This window comes from Cucumis sativus, chromosome 2 (genome assembly GCF_000004075.3).
Source record: "Cucumis sativus cultivar 9930 chromosome 2, Cucumber_9930_V3, whole genome shotgun sequence".
NCBI classification, from domain to species: domain Eukaryota; kingdom Viridiplantae; phylum Streptophyta; class Magnoliopsida; order Cucurbitales; family Cucurbitaceae; genus Cucumis; species Cucumis sativus.
Window position 1 is genome coordinate 13,989,690 of NC_026656.2, and position 23,333 is coordinate 14,013,022.

A 23,333-nucleotide genomic window follows, 5' to 3' on the forward strand; every position below is an offset into this window, starting at 1 on the left:
CTAGTAACTCTTGTTAAATTCTCTTTTGGTAGTATCTAGTTTAAAAGTGGAGTTTGGTTGTGAGTATTATAAAAAAAATTAGGAGAGTGTTCTTGTAATTAAAATTAAGGAGAGAATTATTTCATGTGGTTACAAAAGTTTCTAACATAATGATCTTCTTTTCAGTGGGTTGTGGTTTAATTTTTCTATAGTTTAATTTTAGAGTGTTCTACGTACCTAAATTGTTATGTTTCTTTTAATTTCTCAATTGCTCCTACAATAGTAGTAGTGATAAGCTTTTGCAACAAAAGTACATCGATTTACTGTTGGTTTACAGGTCTACATAGTCTTTTTTCTCTCTTTCTAATCCACTGGTTCAAACACCCCTTTGAGTATGTGATCGAAAAGGCAAACTTTGATATTCTTGCCCAACTGGTGTATTTGCCAATAGTCAAAATGACATCATGAATGTCTTTTCATTATAGGATGAAGTACTTCGATGTCGAGAAAGATTAATGTTAAGATACAGTGTAATTATATATATTTCTTGAAGTCATCTAATAACAATACACAACCTTTGGATCAATAGAAGATTTATTTAAATTAGAGATTCATTTAACGTTAGAGTATCTATATAGATATATGATTGTTTATGCTGTCATATATTATTGTTCTTGCAAAGAAATACAGTCATATATATATTACTTATGTGTATTGTAGTAAAAGTACATTTCTTTCCATATATGAGCTATATATGTAGATATTAGATTGGGAGGGGAGAATACATATATGTTAATTTCCCATTTATGTTTTAAGGAGCGACGTTGTCTTTTCTTCTCTCAAATGTTCAGGAAATGCGTTGTGAAGAAATTTCTTTTCCAATCCATGTGGATGACAAAAACATAGGTTGAGCTTGCAGTCACAATCCCATGGATCAGAACAATCAATACGACTATTGCATGGAATGTTTACGACATTTCTGGCATTTGCCACGAACAATTTTTCTGAAGTGATACAATTGTTAAATTGTCATACAATTCTTAATAAAACAAATCATCTAGGAAGGATAATGAATGATCATAATGGATAATTTTTCCAACAATATAATCTAATTGATTTTTTTTTCTATATTTTCAAATATAGCATATAACCAAAGATCCAGACTTTGATTAAATATTCCAAAATGTTATTATCAATCTTTATAGCACATACAGTGTAATTATATTTCTTGAATTCATCTAATAACAATTCACAACCTTTGGATCAATAGAAGATTTATTTAACGTTAGAGTATATAGATATAAGATTTTTTATGCCGTCATATATTATTGTTCTGGTAGAGAAATATAGTCATATATATATATTACTTATGTGTGTATTGTAGTAAAAGTACATTTCTTTCCATATTTGAGCTATATATGTAGATCTTAAATTGGGAGGGGAGAATACATATATGTTAATTTCCAATTTATGTTTTAAGGAGCGACGTTGTCTTTTCTTCTCTCAAATGTTCAGGAAGGACATTGTGAAGAAATTTTTTTTCCAATTCATGTGGATGACAAAAACATAGGTTAAGCTTACAATCACAGTCCCATGGATCAGAACAATCAATACGACTATTGCATGGAATGTTGACGACGTTTCTAGCATCTGCCACGAACGTTTCTAAAATATTTCAATTGTTAATTGTCACGAGATCATAAGATAACAATAATATTGTGAAAAGGAAAAATATATTATCTATAAACAATTGAAATGGATTTATATATACCTGAGATAATGAAGAACATTAAGAACAAGAGGGCGAACTTTGTTGAGGGCTTCACCATATCGAATGTGTCTAGTGGGTTAGTATTATATGATTTGGAAGATTTGTATTTTTTGTGTGCTTTTGAAGGAATAATATATCATAATTTATAGTAAAATGTTGTAGCTTAAAATGGAAGAAATTACAGGGGATAGTTGCAACAATAACAAAATAAGATTAAAATTTAGTATATGTTTTACCATTTTTAGGTTTTAGGTTTTACAAACTTTAGCAAAACCAAAGACGGAGTTTGGCTCAAAACCCAAAATTAAGAAAGTCATCAAACTAAATGCGACAAAATTTTTTTTGAGCAGACATGCAAGTAGAATTTCTCTTTCAATACACTTTTTGATTACTATATACTTTTGAAATATTAAAATAATGAAAGATCTTAAATTTAAAATGTGTGATTGCTGATATATTAAGCGTGAATTGGTATGAGATATATTGTTAGATACACTTGAAATGTTGATACGTAGTTCATGTCAATGTTAATACACTCATTATCTTATATCTTATATACGATTGATACACTTTGTTTATAAAAGAAAATATTTATGCTTTATTTCAAATGTGAGTTACATCTTAATTATGATTGAATGTGCATTGTTGTTGTATATAATGAATATGGTGGTGGTAGTAGACATTTACAAAATAAATTTATAATTTACAAATTTGAATAAGGACTTGTAAAATAAAGAAAAATGTGATTTGACGCTAAAATCAGGGATGTGAACTACAAAATAAAAAAGTTAAAAGTTGTTAGATATCTCATATGAAGTCATAATGATGTTAATTGTAGGGGATTTTATATGAGTTTTATCTTAGTCCCAACAAGGATTAGGATACGAGAGTTTCATAATCCTTCCAGATAAGTTAGATTATCGGACACATGTACATTTGACATGCCTTTTATATATATATATTTATCAATTTCGAGGCTTGGCCTCTGGCCAAGATCAAGACCAAAATGGTTGATTTGGGCTTTTTACTAAAAATCATTCTACTTTTAAGGCCAAAATAAGCTGGAATACGCTCCAATTCACTAAACGAAGAAGGTTAGCCTGACTGATCGAGTTACTTTGGCAAAAATCCTATCTCTTTTCCTTAAGGCCATTTCATCCTACCAACCTAGTTGCATTTTTATTTACTATTGTTTTCTTGGTAGGATAGTTTCTCCTTCTTTGTTTTGTTTATATACCCTTTAGCCAAAAAACTAAATCACCCATGACAAGTTCTTAACATTGTAAAAAGAAAGCACCTATAGCTTTAATTAGTTTCAAATCGTCTTAATTGTAAACACTTTTAAGTCGGAGTTTCGTAACTCTTATTAAATTCTCTTTTGGTAGTATCCTCTTTTGGTAGTATCTAGTTTAAAAGTGGAGTTTGGTTGTGAGTAATACAAAAAACTTTAGGAGAGTGTTCTTGTAATTAAAATTAAGGAGATAATTATTCTATGTGGTTATAACAGTTTCTTACATAATGATCTTCTTTTCAGTGGGTTGTGTGGTTGAATGTTTCTATAGTTTTAAGTTTTTCCAACAAAATACATTGATTTCTGTTGGTTCAAACACCCCTTTGAGTATGTGATCGAAAAGGAAAACTTTGATATTCTTGCCCAATTGGTGTATTTTCCAATAGTCAAAATGATATCATGAATGTCTTTTCATTCTAGGATGAAGTACTTCGATGTCGAGAAAGATTAATGTTAAGATACAGTGTAATTATATATATTTCTTGAATTCTCATCTAACAACAATATGCAACGTTTGGATCAATAGAAGATTTATTTAACATTAAAGTATATAGATATATGATTGTTTATGTTGTCATATAATATTGTTCTTAGCTTGTAGAGATATACAGGCATATATATATCTTACTTATGTGTATTGTAGTAAAAGTACATTTCTTTCTACATATGAAGGTATGTATGTAGATCTTAAATTGGGAGCGGAGAATACATATATGCTAATTTGTCTTTTCTTCTTTCAAATTTTCAGGAAATGTGTTGTGAAGAAATTTCTTTTCCAATCCATGTGGATGACAAAAACATAGGTTGAGCTTGCAGTCACAGTCCCATGGATCAGAACAATCAATACGACTATTGCATGGAATGTTGACGACATTTCTGGCATTTGTCACGAACGTTTCTGAAATATTTCAATTGTTAATTGTCATACATAAGATAACAATAATTGCGAAAAGAAAAAAAAAGATATTTTTTTTATAAACATTTGAAATAGATTTGTATACCCGAGATAATGAAGAACATTAAGAACAAGAGAGCTAACTTTGTTGAGGACTTCACCATATCAAATGTCTAGTGGGTTAGTATTATATGATTTGGAAGATTTGTATTTTTGTTTGTGTGCTTTTGAATGAATAATATATCATAATTTATAGTAAATTATATGGGATAGTTGCAACAATAACAAAATAACAAAACAAGAATGATTAAAATTTAGTATAGGTTTTACCAGTTTTAGGTTTTAGGTTATGCAAACTTAGCAAATTCAAAGGGAGTTTGTCTCAAAACCCAAAATTAAGAAAGTCATCAAACTAAATGCAACAAAATTTCTTTTAAGCATACGTATAAGTAGAATTTCTCTTTCAATACACTTTTAATTACTATACTTTTGAAATACAAAAAAAAAAAAAAAAAAAAATCTAAAATAATGAAAGGTCCAAAATTTAAAATGTGTGTGCTTGTCGATTAAAGGTTGATTGAATGATTGGTATTAGATATATTGTTGATACATTTGAAATTAACAGTGTTGATAGATGCTAAATATAATGTTGATACATACGCATTCATGTCTAATTACTTCAAGTATTTACTTATTCACTCATGTCTTAAATCTTATATACGAATGATATATACACTTGAAATATCATGTTCGTAAAAGAAAACAATGATGCTTTCTTTCAAAAGTAAGTTACAGCTGCGTGAATGTTGATTTGTCATTTTATATAATGATGGTGGTGATACTAGACATAAACAAAATAAATTTGGATACAGCAGGTCGACCTGCAAAATAAAGAAAAATGTCATTTGATGCTAAAGTGAGGAATGTGAACTACAAAATAAAAAAGAAGTTAAAAGTACTTCTTAGATATCTCATATGAAGTGGTCATAACGATTATGTAATTGTAGGGGATTTTAATGTGAGTTTTATCTTAGTCCAACTAGGATTAGGATCTGAGTTTCATAATCATTCTAGATAAGCTAGGTTACCTCTTAAGCTAAATGGGTAAGGGCACATGTACTTTTGGCATGCCTTTTTCATCAAATTTCGAGGATTAGCCTCTACCTCATCCTTGGCCAAGATCAAAACCAAAATGGTTGGTTCAAAGTAGGTTGGAATACACTCCAATTCATTAAACAAAGAAGGTTAGTCTGGGTGATCAGGATTACTTTGGCTAAAAAGCCTAATTAACCCTTTTCCTTATGGCCACTTCATCTTGTCAATCTAGTTGCATTTTTATTTACTATTGTTTTCTTTGGTTCGATAGTTTGTCCATCTTTGTTTTGCTGTTTATATTCCCTTTAGCCAAAAAATTAAATCGCTAATAACAAGTTCCTAACATTGTAAAAAGGAAAGCATCTATAGCTTTAGTTTTCAAACCGTCTTAGTTGTAAACACTTTTAAGTCAAAGTCTCATAACTCTAGTTAAATTGTCTCTTAGTATTATCTAGTTTAAAAGTGTAGTTTGGTTGTGAATGATACAAAGAAACGGTAGGAAAGTGTTCTTGTAATTAAAATTAGGGAGAGAATTATTGTGTGTGGTTATAACAATTTCTTACATAATGATCTTATTTTCGTGCATTCAAATTTCAAGCGTCATCTTTCCTTTTGCCCAATAAAATGCTTTAAGGTGAGTTGTTAGGTTATATATGGTTTCTTTTTCCTTATTGATTATACATACTTAAGAAAAAAACAAAAGTTATATATTGTAGGAAAAATGAAGGGAAATAGACAATGACAGGTGTTAGTGTATTTCATTTGGTAGTTTATGTGTTGCAGAATAATTTGAATATCTTAATAAAACAAATCATATGGGAGAGGGACAATGAATAATCATAATGGATAAAGTTCCCTAAAATATAATCTTGATTTTTCTTTCTATATTTTCAAATATAGCATATAACCAAAGATTCTAGACTTTGCATTAATATTTCAAAACGTTGTTATCAATTGTTATAGCAGATACAATGCAATTTTATTTCTTGAATTCATCTAATATAATAACAGTACACAACCTTTGGATCAATAGAAGATTTATTTAACGTTAAAGTATATAGATATAAGATTGTTATGCTGTCATATATTATTGTTCTTGTAGAGAAATATAGTCATATATATATTACTTATGTGTGTATTGTAGTAAAAGTACATTTCTTTCCATAAATGAGCTATATATGTAGATCTTAAATTGGGAGGGGAGAATACATATATGTTAATTTCCCATTTATGTTTTAAGGAGCGACGTTGTCTTTTCTTCTCTCAAATGTTCAGGAAGGGCATTGTGAAGAAATTTCTTTTCCAATCCATGTGGATGACAAAAACATAGGTTGAGCTTACAATCACAGTCCCATGGATCAGAACAATCAATACGACTATTGCATGGAATGTTGACGACATTTCTGGCATCTGCCACGAATGTTTCTGGAATATTTCAATTGTTAATTGTCATGAGATCATAAGATAACAATAATATTGTGAAAAGGAAAAATATATTATCTATAAACAATTGAAATGGATTTATATATACTTGAGATAATGAAGAACATTAAGAACAAGAGGGCGAACTTTGTTGAGGGCTTCACCATATCGAATGTGTCTAGTGGGTTAGTATTATATGATTTGGAAGATTTGTATTTTTTGTGTTCTTTTGAAGGAATAATATATCATAATTTATAGTAAAACGTTGTAGGTTAAAATGGAAGAAATTATATGGGATAGTTGCAACAGTAACAAAACAAGAATGATTAAAATTTAATATATGTTTTACCAGTTTTAGGTTTTACGTTTTGCAAACTTAGCAAAACCAAAGGGAGTTTGGCTCAAAACCCAAAATTAAGAAAGTCATCAAACTAAATACAACAAAATTTCTTGTGAGCATACGTACAAGTAGAATTTCTTGTGAGCAGACATACAAGTAGAATTTGAAGTTAATATATCACATTGTGGGTAAAATGAAAGTATTTGAAGTTAATATACTGTACAAATACAAACAATAGAAATAATGAAACTTTGATTGAATACCTTCATATTGTGGGTAAAATGTAAGCATTTGAAGAAGAATGAAAAGAAAATGGGAATGAAAATGAAAACTCTAGAAGTTGAATCTGAACGAAGAATGGAGACTGACCACGATGGGTTGATCTCCAGCGAGCTACCGCACGTGGTGGCTAAGATTCACCGACGAGTTTAGCGGTGCAAGGGTGTTGGGTGGTGGCGTCAGCTAAAGGAGAGAAATAGGGAGATTTCGAGCGTGTCGTTGACGAAAAGTTGCGTCGTTCCTGACATGCATGAGAGAGGGAGGGAGATGGTTAGTGGAAGGGAGAAAAAAATGAGAAGAAGGAGGAGGAGGAGGAGGAGGAGGAGGAGGAGTTTTTGAGATATTTTATAAGTTTTATTTTAATAAATAAATTATTTAATGTTTTTAGAATTAGGAAAAAAATTGATTTTAATATACTTTTAATTTTAAATGAATTTTATTTAATAAATTAAATAAATTATTTGTTGTATCTGTTATGCACCAAATAACTTGTCGCGAAAAGTGAAATTTGAAAATTTTCGTATTTTCCTGCCTAAAACGAGAATTTTTAGCATTCATGACTGTTTTTTCTTTTCTCTTTTCAATTTTGGATGTATACAACTATCACAGGTAACTTTTCTAGTAGTGCCTCATTAACCATTTTTCTTAAGACCTTATCATTCTTTCTGTTCACTATGGAATATGCTCCATAACAAGCTCCAAACATTATAAAAATAATTTTTAAGAGCGGAGTTAAAGGTTGTGAATATATATAGAGATCCTCTAGTTTTAGTTTAAAAGTGTCTTAATTGTAAACACTTTAAGTCCGAATCTCGTAACTCTAAATAAAATTTATTTTGTATTATCGTAGTTTAAGAGCGGAGTTAAAGGTTGTGAGTATATATAAAAAACTAGGGGTGCTGTACATAAGCTAGGCTGGGTTGGGTCTGTGGAAAGCTATGGACCAACCCAATGTATTCGCTTTGGGGGGAAAAAATGAACGCTATCAGTTCAATATGCAAGGCAACCCAACCCAAAAAAAATCGGGTTGAGCCGGGTTATTTTTTTAAAATCTCTACAAAAGTTATTTAGACAAATTTTCATCATGTTTTTCAATATGCAACGTGAACAAATTGTTATTCAAGGTGCAAGGTGATTATATATATATACATACATACATAATCGAGTTGGACTGGGTCATGTTACTCGCACAACCCGACAACCCGACTCAACACTTTTTTCTCCAATTTTCTAACTCAATCCAACTTAATCATTAATGTTTGGATAATTAGGTAATCATAGTAGGTTGGGTTGTCGTTTTTTTGAACACCTGTACAAAAAAAACTTTGAGAGAATTTCTTCTAGTTAAAATCAAGAAGAGAGACACTTATTCTCTGTGGTTGTGATAATTTTTCTTTACGTAATAATAGTTTTCTTTGATTCGATGGGTTGTGAGAGTTTTCTATAGTTTTAGAGTGTTTTACATAAATGTATTTTCCTTTAATTTCTCACTATTCCTACCATGATAGGTGTGAAGTTTTTCTATCATCTTTCCTTTTGTTTTCCAATAAAATGCTTTAAGGTGAGTTGTTAGGTTATATATGGTTTCTTTTTCCTTATTGATTATACATACTTAAGAAAAAAACAAAAGTTATATATTGTAGGAAAAATGAAGGGAAATAGACAATGACAGTGTAGTTATTTCATTTGGTAGTTTATGTGTTGCAGAATAATTTGAATATCTTAATAAAACAAATCATATGGGAGAGGGACAATGAATAATCATAATGGATAAAGTTCCCTAGAATATAATCTTGATTTTTCTTTCTATATTTTCAAATATAGCATATTACCAAAGATTCGGACTTTGCATTAATATTCCAAAACATTGTTATCAATTGTTATAGCAGATACAATGCAATTTTATTTCTTGAATTCATCTAATATAATAACAGTACACAACCTTTGGATCAATAGAAGATTTATTTAACGTTAGAGTATATAGATATAAGATTGTTATGCTGTCATATATTATTGTTCTTGTAGAGAAATATAGTCATATATATATTACTTATGTGTGTATTGTAGTAAAAGTACATTTCTTTCCATAAATGAGCATATATATGTAGATCTTAAATTGGGAGGGGAGAATATATATATGTTAATTTCCCATTTATGTTTTAAGGAGCGACGTTGTCTTTTCTTCTCTCAAATGTTCAGGAAGGGCATTGTGAAGAAATTTCTTTTCCAATCCATGTGGATGACAAAAACATAGGTTGAGCTTACAATCACAGTCCCATGGATCAGAACAATCAATACGACTATTGCATGGAATGTTGACGACATTTCTGGCATCTGCCACGAATGTTTCTGGAATATTTCAATTGTTAATTGTCATGAGATCATAAGATAACAATAATATTGTGAAAAGGAAAAATATATTATCTATAAACAATTGAAATGGATTTATATATACCTGAGATAATGAAGAACATTAAGAAGAAGAGGGCGAACTTTGTTGAGGACTTCACCATATCGAATGTGTCTAGTGGGTTAGTATTATATGATTTGGAAGATTTGTATTTGTTTGTGTGCTTTTGAAAGAATAATATCTCATAATTTATAGTAAAAGGTTGTAGCTTAAAATGGAAGAAATTATATGGGATAGTTGCAACAATAACAAAACAAGAATGATTAAAATTTAAAATGGACGAAATTATATGGGATAGTTGCAACAATAACAAAACAAGAATGATTAAAATTTTAGTATAGGTTTTACCAGTTTTAGGTTTTAGGTTTTGCAAACTTAGCAAAGTCAAAGGGAGTTTGGCTCAACACCCAAAAGTAAGAAAGTCATCAAACTAAATGCAACAAAATTTCCTGTGAGGAGAGGTAGAAGTAGAGTTTCTCTTTCAATACACTTTTTGATTACTATATACTTTTGTAATACTAAAAAAAACTAAAATAATGAAAGGTCCAAAATTTAAAATGTGTGATTCCTGATATATTAAGCGTGGATTGGTATTAGATATATTGTTAGATACACTTGAAATGTTGGTATATATGTTAAATCTAATGTTGATATGTAGTTCATGTCAATGTTTAATACACTCATGTGATCTTATATCTTATATACGATTGATACACTTGAAATATTATGTTTATAAAAGAAAATATTTTATGCTTTATTTCAAATGTGAGTTATAGCTGATGATTGAACGTGTAGTGTCGTTATATATAATGAACATATGGTCGTGGTAGTAGACATTTACAAAATAAATTTATAATTTACAATTTATATAAGGACGTGTAAAACAAAGAAAAATGGGATTTGATGCTAAAGTCAAAGATGTGAACTACAAACTAAAGTCATGAAATATTCATATCTATGTAAAGTGTTCGAATTGATTGGATATATGATATATGGAGAATGGTTTTATTTATATATGCTCGAGTTTTGAAACTATATTTGATGAATACCATTGATCATATATATATATTTATGAAACTGTTGCTGGACAACTGTACAGGACTATTAGATGAACACAATACACGAACAAAAATATAATTCAATTACAATTTTTTTTAAAAAAAAATTGAAACTGCTTGACGGTTTTAAAATGTCATAAACAATTGCATTCTTGACGATTTTAAAATGTCATAAACAAGGGCATTCTTGACAGGTTTAAAATGTCATGAACAAGTCCATTCTTGACGGTTTTAAAATGTCATGAAAATATGTATATTTGATGTTTATAAAACATCAACGTTCTCTATTCTTGACGTTTTATCAACCATCAAGAAATTTGGCTTCCTTGACATTGGCTTCAATGACGTTTTTTAAACCGTCAAGAATAGGGTCTCTTGACAATTTAAAAACATCAAGAGAGCCTGTTTTTGTAGTAGTGCAAATGAAGTCATAATGATGTTAAATGTAGGGGATTTGATATGAGTTTTATCTTAGTCCCAACAAGGATTAGGATATGAGAGTTTCATAGTCCAAATAAGCTAGGTTATCGAACACCTGTACATTTGGCATGCCTTTTTTTATTTTTATTTTTTTTTATCAATTTCTAGGCTTGGCCTCTGCCTCATCCTTGGCCAAGATCAAGACCAAAATCGTTGGTTTGACCTAAATCACCCATGACAAGTTCCTTAACATTGTAAAAAGAAAGCATCTATAACTTTAATTAGTTTCAAATCGTCTTAGTTGTAAACACTTTTAAGTTAAGAGATTCCTAGTAACTCTTGTTAAATTCTCTTTTGGTAGTATCTAGTTTAAAAGTGGAGTTTGGTTGTGAGTATTATAAAAAAAATTAGGAGAGTGTTCTTGTAATTAAAATTAAGGAGAGAATTATTTCATGTGGTTATAAAAGTTTCTAACATAATGATCTTATTTTCAGTGGGTTGTGGTTTAATTTTTCTATAGTTTAATTTTAGAGTGTTCTACGTACCTAAATTGTTATGTTTCTTTTAATTTCTCAATTGCTCCTACAATAGTAGTAGTGATAAGCTTTTCCAACAAAAGTACATCGATTTACTGTTGGTTTACGGGTCTACATAGTCTTTTTTTTCTCTTTCTTATCCACTGGTTCAAACACCCTTTTGAGTATGTGATCGAAAAGGCAAACTTTGATATTCTTGCCCAACTGGTGTATTCGCCAATAGTCAAAATGACATCATGAATGCCTTTTCATTCTAGGATGAAGTACTTCGATGTCGAGAAAGATTAATGTTAAGATACAGTGTAATTATATATATTTCTTGAAGTCATCTAATAACAATACACAACCTTTGGATCAATAGAAGATTTATTTAACATTAGAGATTCATTTAACGTTAGAGTATCTATATAGATATATGATTGTTTATGCTGTCATATATTATTGTTCTTGCAGAGAAATACAGTCATATATATATTACTTATGTGTATTGTAGTAAAAGTACATTTCTTTCCATATATGAGCTATATATGTAGATATTAGATTGGGAGGGGAGAATACATATATGTTAATTTCTCATTTATGTTTTAAGGAGCGACGTTGTCTTTTCTTCTCTCAAATGTTCAGGAAGGGCATTGTGAAGAAATTTCTTTTCCAATCCATGTGGATGACAAAAACATAGGTTGAGCTTACAATCACAGTCCCATGGATCAGAACAATCAATACGACTATTGCATGGAATGTTGACGACATTTCTGGCATCTGCCACGAATGTTTCTGGAATATTTCAATTGTTAATTGTCATACAATAAGAGAACAATAATTGCGAAAAGAAAAAAAAGATATTTTCTATAAACAATTGAAATAGATTTAGATACCTGAGATAATGAAGAACATTAAGAGCAAGAGAGCTAACTTTGTTGAGGACTTCACCATATCAAATATCTATTGGTTAGTATTATATGACCTGGAAGATTTGTATTTGTGTGTGCTTTCAAATGAATGATATATCATAATTTATAGTAAAATGTTGTAGCTTAAAATGGAAGAAACTAGATGAGATAGTTGCAACAATAACACAACAAGAATGTTTACAATTTAGTATATATTTTACCATTTTTAGGTTTTAGGTTTTGCAAAACTTAGCAAAACCAAAGGGAGTTTGGCTCAAATCCCAAAATTAAGAAAGTCAAAAACTAAATGCAACAAAATTTCTTCTAAGCAAACGTACAAGTAGAATTTCTCTTTCAATACACTTTTAATTACTATACTTTTGAAATAAAAAAAAAAACTAAAATAATGAAAGGTCCAAAATTTAAAATGTGTGATATTATTGTTGATTAAGGGTTGATTGAATGATTGGTATTAGATATATTGTTGATACATTTGAAATTAATAGTGTTGATAGATGTTAAATATAATGTTGATACATACGCATACGGTAGGTCAACCTGCAAAACAAAGAAAAATGTGCTTTGATGCTAATTAAAGTCAGAGATGTGAACTACAAAATAAAGAAGTTAAAAGTACTTCTTAGATATCTCATATGAAGTGATCATAACGATGTAATTGTAGGGTATTTTATGTGAGTTTTATCTTAGTCCAACTAGGATTAGGATCTGAGTTTCATAGTCATCCCAGATAAGCTAGGTTACCTCTTAAGCTAAATGGGTAAGGGCACATGTACAATTGGCATGTCTTTTTCGTCAAATTTCGAGGCTTGGCCTCTACCTCATCCTTGGCCAAGATCAAGTTCCTAACATTGTAAAAAGAAAGCATGAAAAGAATTTACGTGAGAGAAAAGAAAACTTTAGGTGTCACTGGCAGCCGTTGGTTTCTTAACAAAAACAAAACAAAAGATAAAAGGAAAATTGTCAAAAATAGGCTAAAAAGAGACGAGTAAATGAGTTTTAAGATTGATTTTGGAAAAGTAGAGTTTTAGGATAAATTTGAAGTGAAATATCCAAAATACCCTTATTTAAAATTTCCCCCATTTTCTTTTCTTCTGAACTCTCCCACTTCTACACTTCAACTTCAACTTCAGTGCCTCCGGGAACACCTCATCGATTCATTTCTTCTCCACGACTCTCTGTTTTTAGTTTCGACTTCAACTCTAGTGAACGCTTCTCTACTCCTTTTTCGATTTCAATTTCGTTTTCACCAAACCTCTCCATTTCTTCTCCACTACTCCTCTCCGTTTTCATGTCGTATTCATCCTCTTTGAAGTCAAGTGAGTAATAAAATCTGAGTTTTTATTTTTTATTTATAGATCATTGTTGTTTAAGTTGTCTGTTGAGATATGGAATTTTTGTTGGACACATTTTAGATATACCATTAAATGTGTATGACCCATCTCTTTGATGCCATTGAGATTTTTCAGCAAACAAATTGATGCATATGTCCACAATATTATGTACTAAAGGAATGTAAGAAATTTGTTATGATGTTTGTTTTATTTTCTCATGATTGGTTTACACTTGATTTATAAAAATTATTTGTATTACTGTGAGAAGAAATGCATTCCTTCGGGTGGGTAAGAAGTTCATGATTGGAAGTAACATACCTATAGAGAAGAAATGTATATGTCCTACCGGCGCACACACATATGATTAGAAAGAGAATTTAATTAGTTGGTGAGTAAGAAGCTGATAGAGAGGGGGATTTAGGAAGAATTGAGCATATAATTAATAAACATATTGGACGAAAAACCATTTCCACTCACCACAAACTGTAATAATAGATAATTTGGTTAATAATCCATTATATTTGTGCATGCTACATATATATACACATACCTGGGAGTTTAGGACATTAATTCCAGCATATTTGGTATCCCATCCAAACTCAGTAAAGCTACCAGTAAAACAATGTTGAAAGACATTATCATTTTTAGAGTTAATTACATTATTATAATCAAAAGCAACATTGTTGTTCTCTACTTTGTTGATATTTTTAGTGATGTAGTTCCAATAAGATGCAGTCTTTGTTCCCTTATTTAACCAAGCAGCTCCCCATATTAATTTGTCCTATGTCAAACTAGTTTATTTAGGATTCATTTGTTAGTGAGAATTTGAAAAAAATGATTCAATGAGTTTTGTTCCTAAACCTAAACATAAGAATTGTAGGTTTTCCTCCTACTGTTAATCATTTTAGTAAAGGTGTTACAATATATGTTTAGGAGTGCAAACAATTTGATTTAGTAAGCCTCTTATTGAACTTGTGCTTTATCTCACATGCATCTCGCACTTATCTCACTGACACTCAATTGGCCAATGTTGTGTAGAACGAACCTTGTTATTGATGTTCTTGGTACGAATTTTACATTATACCATAATTTCATCATCATCATTATTATTGACTAATTCTTCATGAAACGGTTTCATCATCGTCATTTTATGATTTTGTGCATGTTTATTAAGTTTATCAAGCCTATTAAGCCTTTATGTTTTATCTTGCACGCATCTTGCAACTATCTCGCATGTTTCAAACTTTCACTATGAGTTTCACAATCAAATTGCTACCCCGTCTAAGTTATTTAGAGTGATTTTGTGCATGTTTATTAAGCCCTTATGTTTTATCTCGCACACATCTCACAATTATCTCGCACGTTTCAAACTTTCACTATGAGTTTCACAATTAAATTGTTGCCCCTTATAAGTTATTTAAAGTAACTTTCTGCATGTTTATTAAGCCCTTATATTTTATCTCGCACACATCTCGCATGCATCTCGCAAACATCTCGCATCTTGCACCTTTCTCGCAACTTGCAAAATTAAATTTTTATAGTGATTTAAACATGTTTTAGCAAGTTTTTAGTTGATGGTTCTGCATAATGATCATTCCTGAGTACTATCATAGAAACACTTGTTGAAGAAAAAAAAAGAAATCACAAGGATATAGTGGAATAATGTGCCTTAATTTTATACCATTGAAAATATAAAAGAAAAACTAAAAATTATTTAGTCATTTAGAGTGATTCTAGGCATGTTTAGTAAGTTTATTAGGCAATTATATTTTATGTCACAGCATCTTGCACATTTCAAACTTTCACTATTACTTTCAAAATCAAATTGTTAACCCTCATAAGCCATCAAATTGTTAACCCTTCTAAGCCATTTAGAATGATTCTATGCGTATGTAGTAAGTTTATTAGGCTCTCATGTTTTATTTCGCACGCATCTTGCATCTATCTCGCACATTTCAAACTTTCACTATTAGTTTCAAAATCAAATTACTACCTCTCCTAAGTCATTTAGGATGATTCTATGCATGTGTAGTAAGTTTATTAAGCCCTCATGTTTTATCTCGTACCTATCTCGCACATGTTCTTATGTTGGAAGATTAAAAAAAAATTAATACATAAAATTCTAAAAAACGCCAAAAACATAATTGTATGCTAAAATAAAAATATCAAAATCTAGGTCATTGGGACCCCTCATACGCAACCTATAATTAACTTCAAAAAAAACTTTTAACTTGAAATTTGCATTATCACAACTAGACATAATTAATAGTTTCCAACTTATTTTATACAACTAATATATAAATATTCAACAAACTAAAACTTGATACACAAATGAACATATGCACAAAATGAAGTTAATACAATTTCATCATATAAACAAAATGTGACCACAAACAAAAATCCTAATAGTGTATATCAAATCTAACAGGTTGTGTCTATTGGTATATTGGTATTGTGATCATTGTAATGACCCACCATGACTCTTTTGCAGCCACCAATCACCCCATTTTCTTGGGATCATGTTAAGTTACTACTCGCCGACGAACCTTTGATGGAGATTGAGGCGTGAGAAGCTTAGTACATTATTTGAGCATACTACAAAACAAAAAATGTGTAGAGTAAAACAAATAAACTTTGATCCAACTCAATGCATGTTTTAAAAATTTTGAGCTAGCTACCTTACTACATTTTGGAACAAGAAGTTCATGTCACTATGCTTACCAAAAGCATCCAAAATTTGCTTGAATAACACTTTTTAAATCTCAACCACCTAAAACGTTCTTAAGAAGTGCTACATTTCACTCCAACCTCTTTAAAAGTGCTACATTCTAACTCTAAAAACAGTTGGAGTGTTTTCATTTTATTCTACTAATTTTCATGATGCTAGAATATAATAGCTCCAAATTTTTATCCAGCAAAATTAATCAATCAAAATAGAATTGTGAGTTCTTCATAGATTATAAGGATTTTGATTGATCAATTTCAGTACTAACTTCGTTCTAGCCAGAGATAACTTCAATTACTTAAACTGCTAGCGTTGAGTTTAAACTGCTAGAGTTGAAGATACGGTGAGAAATGGTGAACGTGAGAGGCTCAGAGGGGAGAAAATAGGCTGCCAATACGCATTTCTCACCGCATCTTTGATGGAGAATCTTGCACGCTGCATACTAACCACCACGAAGGCCTGAATAGTCGGTGGGAGGCCTGAATAGTCGGCGACAGTAAAAAGACGCGACGGCAACTGAAAAAGGAGAAGAGTTAAAGTCGGACTGAACTTTGCCTTAGTAGAAGTTAAAGTGAGGGAGAAGGAAAAAGGAGAAAATGACATAGAGTTAAATTTTAGGGTTTTTTTTTAATTAAAGGATAATATAGACTTTTCACAACTTATTTATCATAAAAGTCTTTCTTTTGAAAAAAAAAAAAAATCATCTCAAAACTCTCTGTACCCATCCAAATAATCTCATTTTTTTTGCAATTTCCCAATAAAAAGGTGGAATTGGCAAAAATGACAGCTTAGGAGATAATCCAAAATGGGTTTATTAGCTGTGAACCTCATTTCATCTGCTTCTTGTTTTGTTCCTCACTCGCCGCTGCGTTTCCAAGCAAAAAGAAGTAGCCAACCAGTACTTAAGGCGGCGTTTCAGTCATCAGAGAAGATGGATAGTGGTGGGCAGGTGGCGCCTGTGTCGAAGCTGATGGAGTTTCCACATCTGACGGCTTCGCATAGAGATCTGATGGTGGATCTAATCGAAACCGTTGAGAATGGGTTAGGAGATCATCTTCTTCCATCGACGGTTCCGACAGATGTGGAGTATTATGAGAATCAAAACGGCACTTCACAGGGCACTCTTCTCATTCGTTCTGCTCTTCCATCTTCTCCCGTAAACTCATTTCTCTCTATACCTTCGGAAATTGGCAAAACTAGTTGGTTTTTACTTTTCCCAATTTCCACCTTCTTTTTTTTTGCCATTCAAAAAACTCATTTTTGTTTAACTTACATATACTTCAATTTTTGTTTTCAAAATAACTCATTTTTAAAATTAAACATGTAATCCAAAAATTATTATTGTTTTGGTCCACATAGTTATGAACTTTAACTTCCAATCCTGGATCGACACCATCACTTTGGCACTTCGTTTGATTCCGAAAGTTTGTGGGTTCACTGCTGAAAATATAATTTTATGCTCTATTAACTTCTTGTGTGTTGTTGCTACTAGGTACATAAGTATACAAGTAGTAGTAATTAAGTTATGAACTTTAGTGTATGTGCCTTGCTTAAGGACTCTAGAAATAGGAGTATGAGAAAGTAGTCATGTAGTCTCTGTATGGTCTAAGAAGTTGGAGTTTAGGGGATTACAGAGTCTTTTTTTTTCTAATTCATTGGTTCAAACACCACCTTGAGTATGGAATCGGAAAAGCAAACTTTGTTATGCTTGCCCAATTGGTGTCTTTGCCAATAGTCAAAATGGCATCATGAATGTTTTTTTTTTTTTTTATGAATTTTGATATGGAGAAATATAAATGTTAAGATCATTTTAAATTAGGTTCACCTAAGTAAAAAAAAATAAAAAAAAATTAATGATATATGCACCATTAGACAATTTTTAATTGGGTGAGTTTCCATTTCGTTATTCCATTTTTAGAGTGTAAGAAAAAAATTACAACAGTAGAGTAGAGGATTCAAAATTTATGAGTTGTGTTCTTTTTCTTTCTTATGTAAGTTTACAATATGATCAACTCTTTTATTCAACTTGAAAACAACTCATATAAAGTTTAGAATTTGGTTATTGAAGTTTCATTTGATTATTTCATTTTTTTCAGATTGATTTTATGATAGCAAGTTGGTTGCACTTGAAGCAGCCACAAGGTGGTGCATTCAACATAACCAACATTGCTGGCTACTTGAAACCCTCAAATGACATTCCTCATTTTCAATTCGAGTTGGTTCAATGTAGCCCTACCTTTCTCATCTTCTTTCTTGACTTGCTTCCTCGAACCGATATCATCCTCCGCCCCGACTACCTTACCACCTACTACGAGGACACTGGGCTCGAGAAGCTTCGACAACGACTTGCCGCCTTGCCAGAAGTAAGCCCTTACTTCTCGTCGTCGCTCTACTTTCGTAAAGTCGTTTCGTCTACGGGAATTCTGGTGGGTGTGAAGTGCCAGGAGAGCGAGTCCAAGCGAGTGGAAGAGATTATTCAGGAGGAGATCGGTCCAATCTCGAAGGAGGTAATGAGGATATGGATGGAGTTGTGCTTGAATAATGGAGGAAGAGAGCTTGAAGAAGATGAAAGGAGTTTGATGGAGAAGAGAGATCTTATGATAAAGAAGAAGGCGATTGAGATGGATTTGAGCAAAACCATGCCTTTGCAATTTGGAGAAGAAGTTGCAAATAGAGTTCTTCAAGTTATTAGAAGTGCTTTCAAAACTGCTTAATGTTTGATTATCTTCAAGTTATGTACCTACTTTGTTTTGACACCATCTTTTCAGCACGAGTATCTAGTACACACTATCAGTACAAAACTTCTTAGTTACAATAGATTATATATGATGAGTTCATATTGACATAATTTGATCAATAATATCACAAATAATCGAAGAATTTACAAAGCAATATATAGAAAACTCAACTTACATAACATGAAATAAAATATACATAAAATTTCAAATCAAGAAGCTACCTAAAAGAAATAAGGATAGTGGCGATGGTACCGATTTGTCGATGAGAGAAAGAAGCGAGACGAAGAACAGTGAGGCTGCGATTCTTTAACGCTTGTGCAATAGTATATTTTGGTAATTTCCATCGCTTGCACTCGTTTCCCTGTCCAGTGGGCCATATGCAGATATTTTCTCTACCCATAATCTAATCCAAGTTTTTGTCCAGTGGGTTTAACAAAGCATTTACCGTTCGTACAAAGAGAGATGAAGAAACTCACTACCAATGGCGTTGATGGTTTATGCATCCGCAAAACCTTTTAGTCTTCCACCGTTGGTACCGGCACAATCTAGTTTCAGAGCAACGAAACCGGCAAGGGTAATAAGGAGCACGGCGTCGCACATGGCGGAGGGGTCGTCCTCGAAGCTAAAGGATTTTCCGCATCTATCGAGTTCTCAAAGAGCTCTGATGGGCGATCTCATCAACGCTATCGAAGATCGGTTCGAGGATCGTCTTCTTCCTTGTACACTTCCTCCTGATGTTGAGTATTACCAGAATCAGAGCGGGAATTCGGAAGGCGCTCTTCTCATCAGATCTGGCTCGCCGGACTCTTCGGTATTCCTTTCTATCCCTTTCTTGAAAGATTTTGTGAGTCTGATTCTGCTTTCGAGTTTCCATTTTCGGAGGTTTTTGGTTCGAATTTTCTTGACGATGGTGTGGGAAATTTTGATGAATAAAGTTGAGGTTTAATTGCAAATTAATTAAATTACGAAGAAAAATACATTTTTCCTTCTAGTTTTTGTATCTACGTAATTAATTAAGGTTTAATTACAAATTAATTAAGTACTATTTCATGATTTACCCTTTTAACTAGATTTTTCACTAACCGAACCACAATCGAACCGGCCAATATATCAACCGAGCCACTTGAATCCTTTAAATGTAGAACACACAACCTCATCGTTAAACATGGCACACACAACCAACTGACCAAAACTATGCACTGACTTAGCTTCATGGGTCGATTGAATTTTTTCGATTTTAGTAATAAAACTTGATTAACCATATTCTTTTGTTTTTCTATGTAGTTAAAATTATAAATTTTAGTTAAAATTATAAAATTTGAAAACTAACTGCCAAATTAAAATTATAAAACTCAAATTTCAATGATAAAATTGTAATATTTTGAATCTAACGTTGACGTATTTGTTAGATACAAACTTGAAATTGATTGAGGAACATTTATCTCTTATTAATCTAACGAGACTACGTGACAAAATAGATATGAGGTTGAAAGAATTCAATCTTCTTTGTTTAGAAATTATTGAATCTATTTTGTTATCACATTTGGAATTCAAGGGAGTAGGGCTTTTTTACTGAAAGTTTGCTAATGCCCCACAAATTCCAATTGAACAAAAATTTCTAATTTTGTTTATGATTGGATCCATTCTTGTAATGCTACAAAATTAAAATTTCTAAACTTTCTGTCTTAGATCAATTTCATATTGGCAAGTTGGTTGCACAGTCAATTACCAACAGGAGCATCACTAAACATAGCAAGCCTTTCTGCCTACTTGAGACCTTCAACTGATGCTCCAAATTTCCTCATAGAATTTATCCAAAGCTCTCCAACCTCCCTCATTCTCATTCTCGATCTTCCTCCTCGAAAGGATCTCGTCCTCAATCCTGACTACCTCCAATCGTTCTACGAAGACACAAGATTAGACACTTATCGTAAAACCATTGAAGAACTCCCTGAGGCTCGACCGTACATCATGTCCTCGCTTTTCTTTCGCTCCTTGGTTTCTCCAACTTCCATAATTTCTCGTGTCGATACAGAATCAGGTGGACCTGAACGCATGGAGGAGATTATAAAGAACCACGTTGGTCCCATTGCGAGAGACATGGTTCGAGTATGGGTAGACGAATGTGCTTGCAAGGAGAGAGAGGTTGGAATGATGGAAAGAGTTGAAATTGAGAAAAGAGATGGGTTAATTAAGAAGAAAACTATTGACATAGATTTGGGTTCTAGTTTGCCAAGATTGTTTGGACAGGAAGTAGCTGATAGAGTAGTGGCTGCTATTCAACAAGTCTTTGATGAAGCATGAGAGTGTTTTGCTTTTGTAAATGTGTAGAGTATTGTTGAGATTTAAATCTCTCACTTGTCAATTGCAATGGAAGAATTTAGATCTCTCTCTCCATCGTTTGATATGGTTGGATTAACTTGATCTATATAGACTTTTTTGGATACCCATTTATATACGATGAAAAGTGCTCAATAGAATAATTTTTATCTGTCAATTTGAATATAGCTTAACTAAGACATATCCTATTGATTAAGAGAACAAGTTTGAATCTTATAGTTGTAGGCATGTGTTGTGTTGTTAGACTCAAGAATTGTTTATTACTTTTTTTAATATTGTATTTTATTGTGTAACATTAGATAACTGCAACTAATTTTATAATTTATATATAAATATAATATGTAACAAATTCTAAACATTGTAAAACTAAAATCTTACTAATTTCAAGAAATCAAAGTCTATTTTCTAAAATTATTAAATATTACGAATCTTACTAATTTCAAGAAATCAAAGTCTATTTTCTAAAATTATTAAATATTACGAAACTCTTTCTAACGATCATTTCTCTTAAAACAACTTTACTCTCGTTCAAATCGATTTCGTAGTTTAAAAATAAATATTTATAAATTATGTTTTGCTATAACAATCTTTTAAATTTATTAAAATCTAATGGGTTATCACTTATCAAAACCATGATGAAACTTGATAACTCATTGCATCCGCATACAATCCAAAGTGATAACAAGTTCCGTGTACCAGATTTTGTTAGTTGTTAGTAGACTTATGTCTCATGTACATACATGGTTAGTTGTTACTATTTTCACCCACTTAATTTTTAGAGTTAAAAGAGAAAATAGTGTACCTCATTCACGAACAATTAGACTTTGTGGACATAGAAATCATATGTCAACGACTTAATAAAGTGATAGTTTGTCTAATGACTCTATTTCTTTTTTATAATTTATTTCAACTAAATTATTAAAAAGAAATGGAAAACATATTTACTATTCAATCTCATTAAAGACAATAAATATTTTCACGAAAACAATACTTCTAGTAACTAGGGTTATATTCAATGCACTCAAATGAAACCTTCTTACTAATAAATACAAATAGCAAACATTAAATAATTAAATGTAACGCCTATCTTTGTAAAATATAGAAAGTCTATGGTAAACATTTGGTCATCTTGCCAAATATAGGAGTAAACATTCAAATGTTGTTCTACATAGACAAATATTTTAATTTTATTGAAAAGTAGAGCAAAAATTACCTATATAGTCTCTAAAATTTTAAAAATCTACTCTTTTAGTCTATAAATTTATAAGAATAGACTAATTTAGTTTATGTAGTTTCTAAATGTGCATTTTTAGTTTCGGAATGTTTTAAAATAGGTTTAAATGTAGGGGTATTCAAATAACCCGAGTAAGAGTTGGGTAAGGTTGGATTGAATTTCTTTTATGTTTTTTCGAATAGGGTTGAGTTCGGGTTGCATTTTTAAAGATCTAGATTAACCCAACCTAACTCGAACTTTTAATATTATTAAAATATATATTACAACTTATACATATTATTATAAAGTTTTTTTTTAAGCCTGTAATAGATACGTTAAATTTTGATATTTAATATTTGAATTTTCTGAAATTTTAGTAATTAAAATATGTCATGAATAAATTTAATTATTTTAAGTTAATAAATAATATACATAGAAAAAAGAAAAAAAAAAAAACAATTGACAACCCAACTCAATCCATTTACACACCTATTTAAACGATCACTAAAACAACTTTATTTTTTTAAAAAAATATTATATGACATCTTTAACTAAAATAAATTCTAAAATTCATATTAT

General features: G+C 31.0%; 2 protein-coding genes across 2 annotated transcripts; both read left to right on the forward strand.

The window, feature by feature from the left end:
* Window positions 1-17,203: 17,203 nt before the first annotated feature.
* Window positions 17,204-19,311, forward strand: LOC101223133 (red chlorophyll catabolite reductase). The gene is made up of 2 exons (XM_004147975.3): window positions 17,204-17,619; window positions 18,560-19,311. The coding sequence occupies exons 1-2, from the start codon at window positions 17,269-17,271 to the stop codon at window positions 19,175-19,177; spliced, it is 969 nt and encodes a 322-aa protein (XP_004148023.1). The 5' UTR covers window positions 17,204-17,268; the 3' UTR covers window positions 19,178-19,311.
* Window positions 19,312-19,458: 147 nt separating this feature from the next.
* Window positions 19,459-21,698, forward strand: LOC101202861 (red chlorophyll catabolite reductase). Its single transcript, XM_011651036.2, has 2 exons — window positions 19,459-20,012; window positions 20,891-21,698. The coding sequence occupies exons 1-2, from the start codon at window positions 19,683-19,685 to the stop codon at window positions 21,503-21,505; spliced, it is 945 nt and encodes a 314-aa protein (XP_011649338.1). The 5' UTR covers window positions 19,459-19,682; the 3' UTR covers window positions 21,506-21,698.
* Window positions 21,699-23,333: the final 1,635 nt, after the last annotated feature.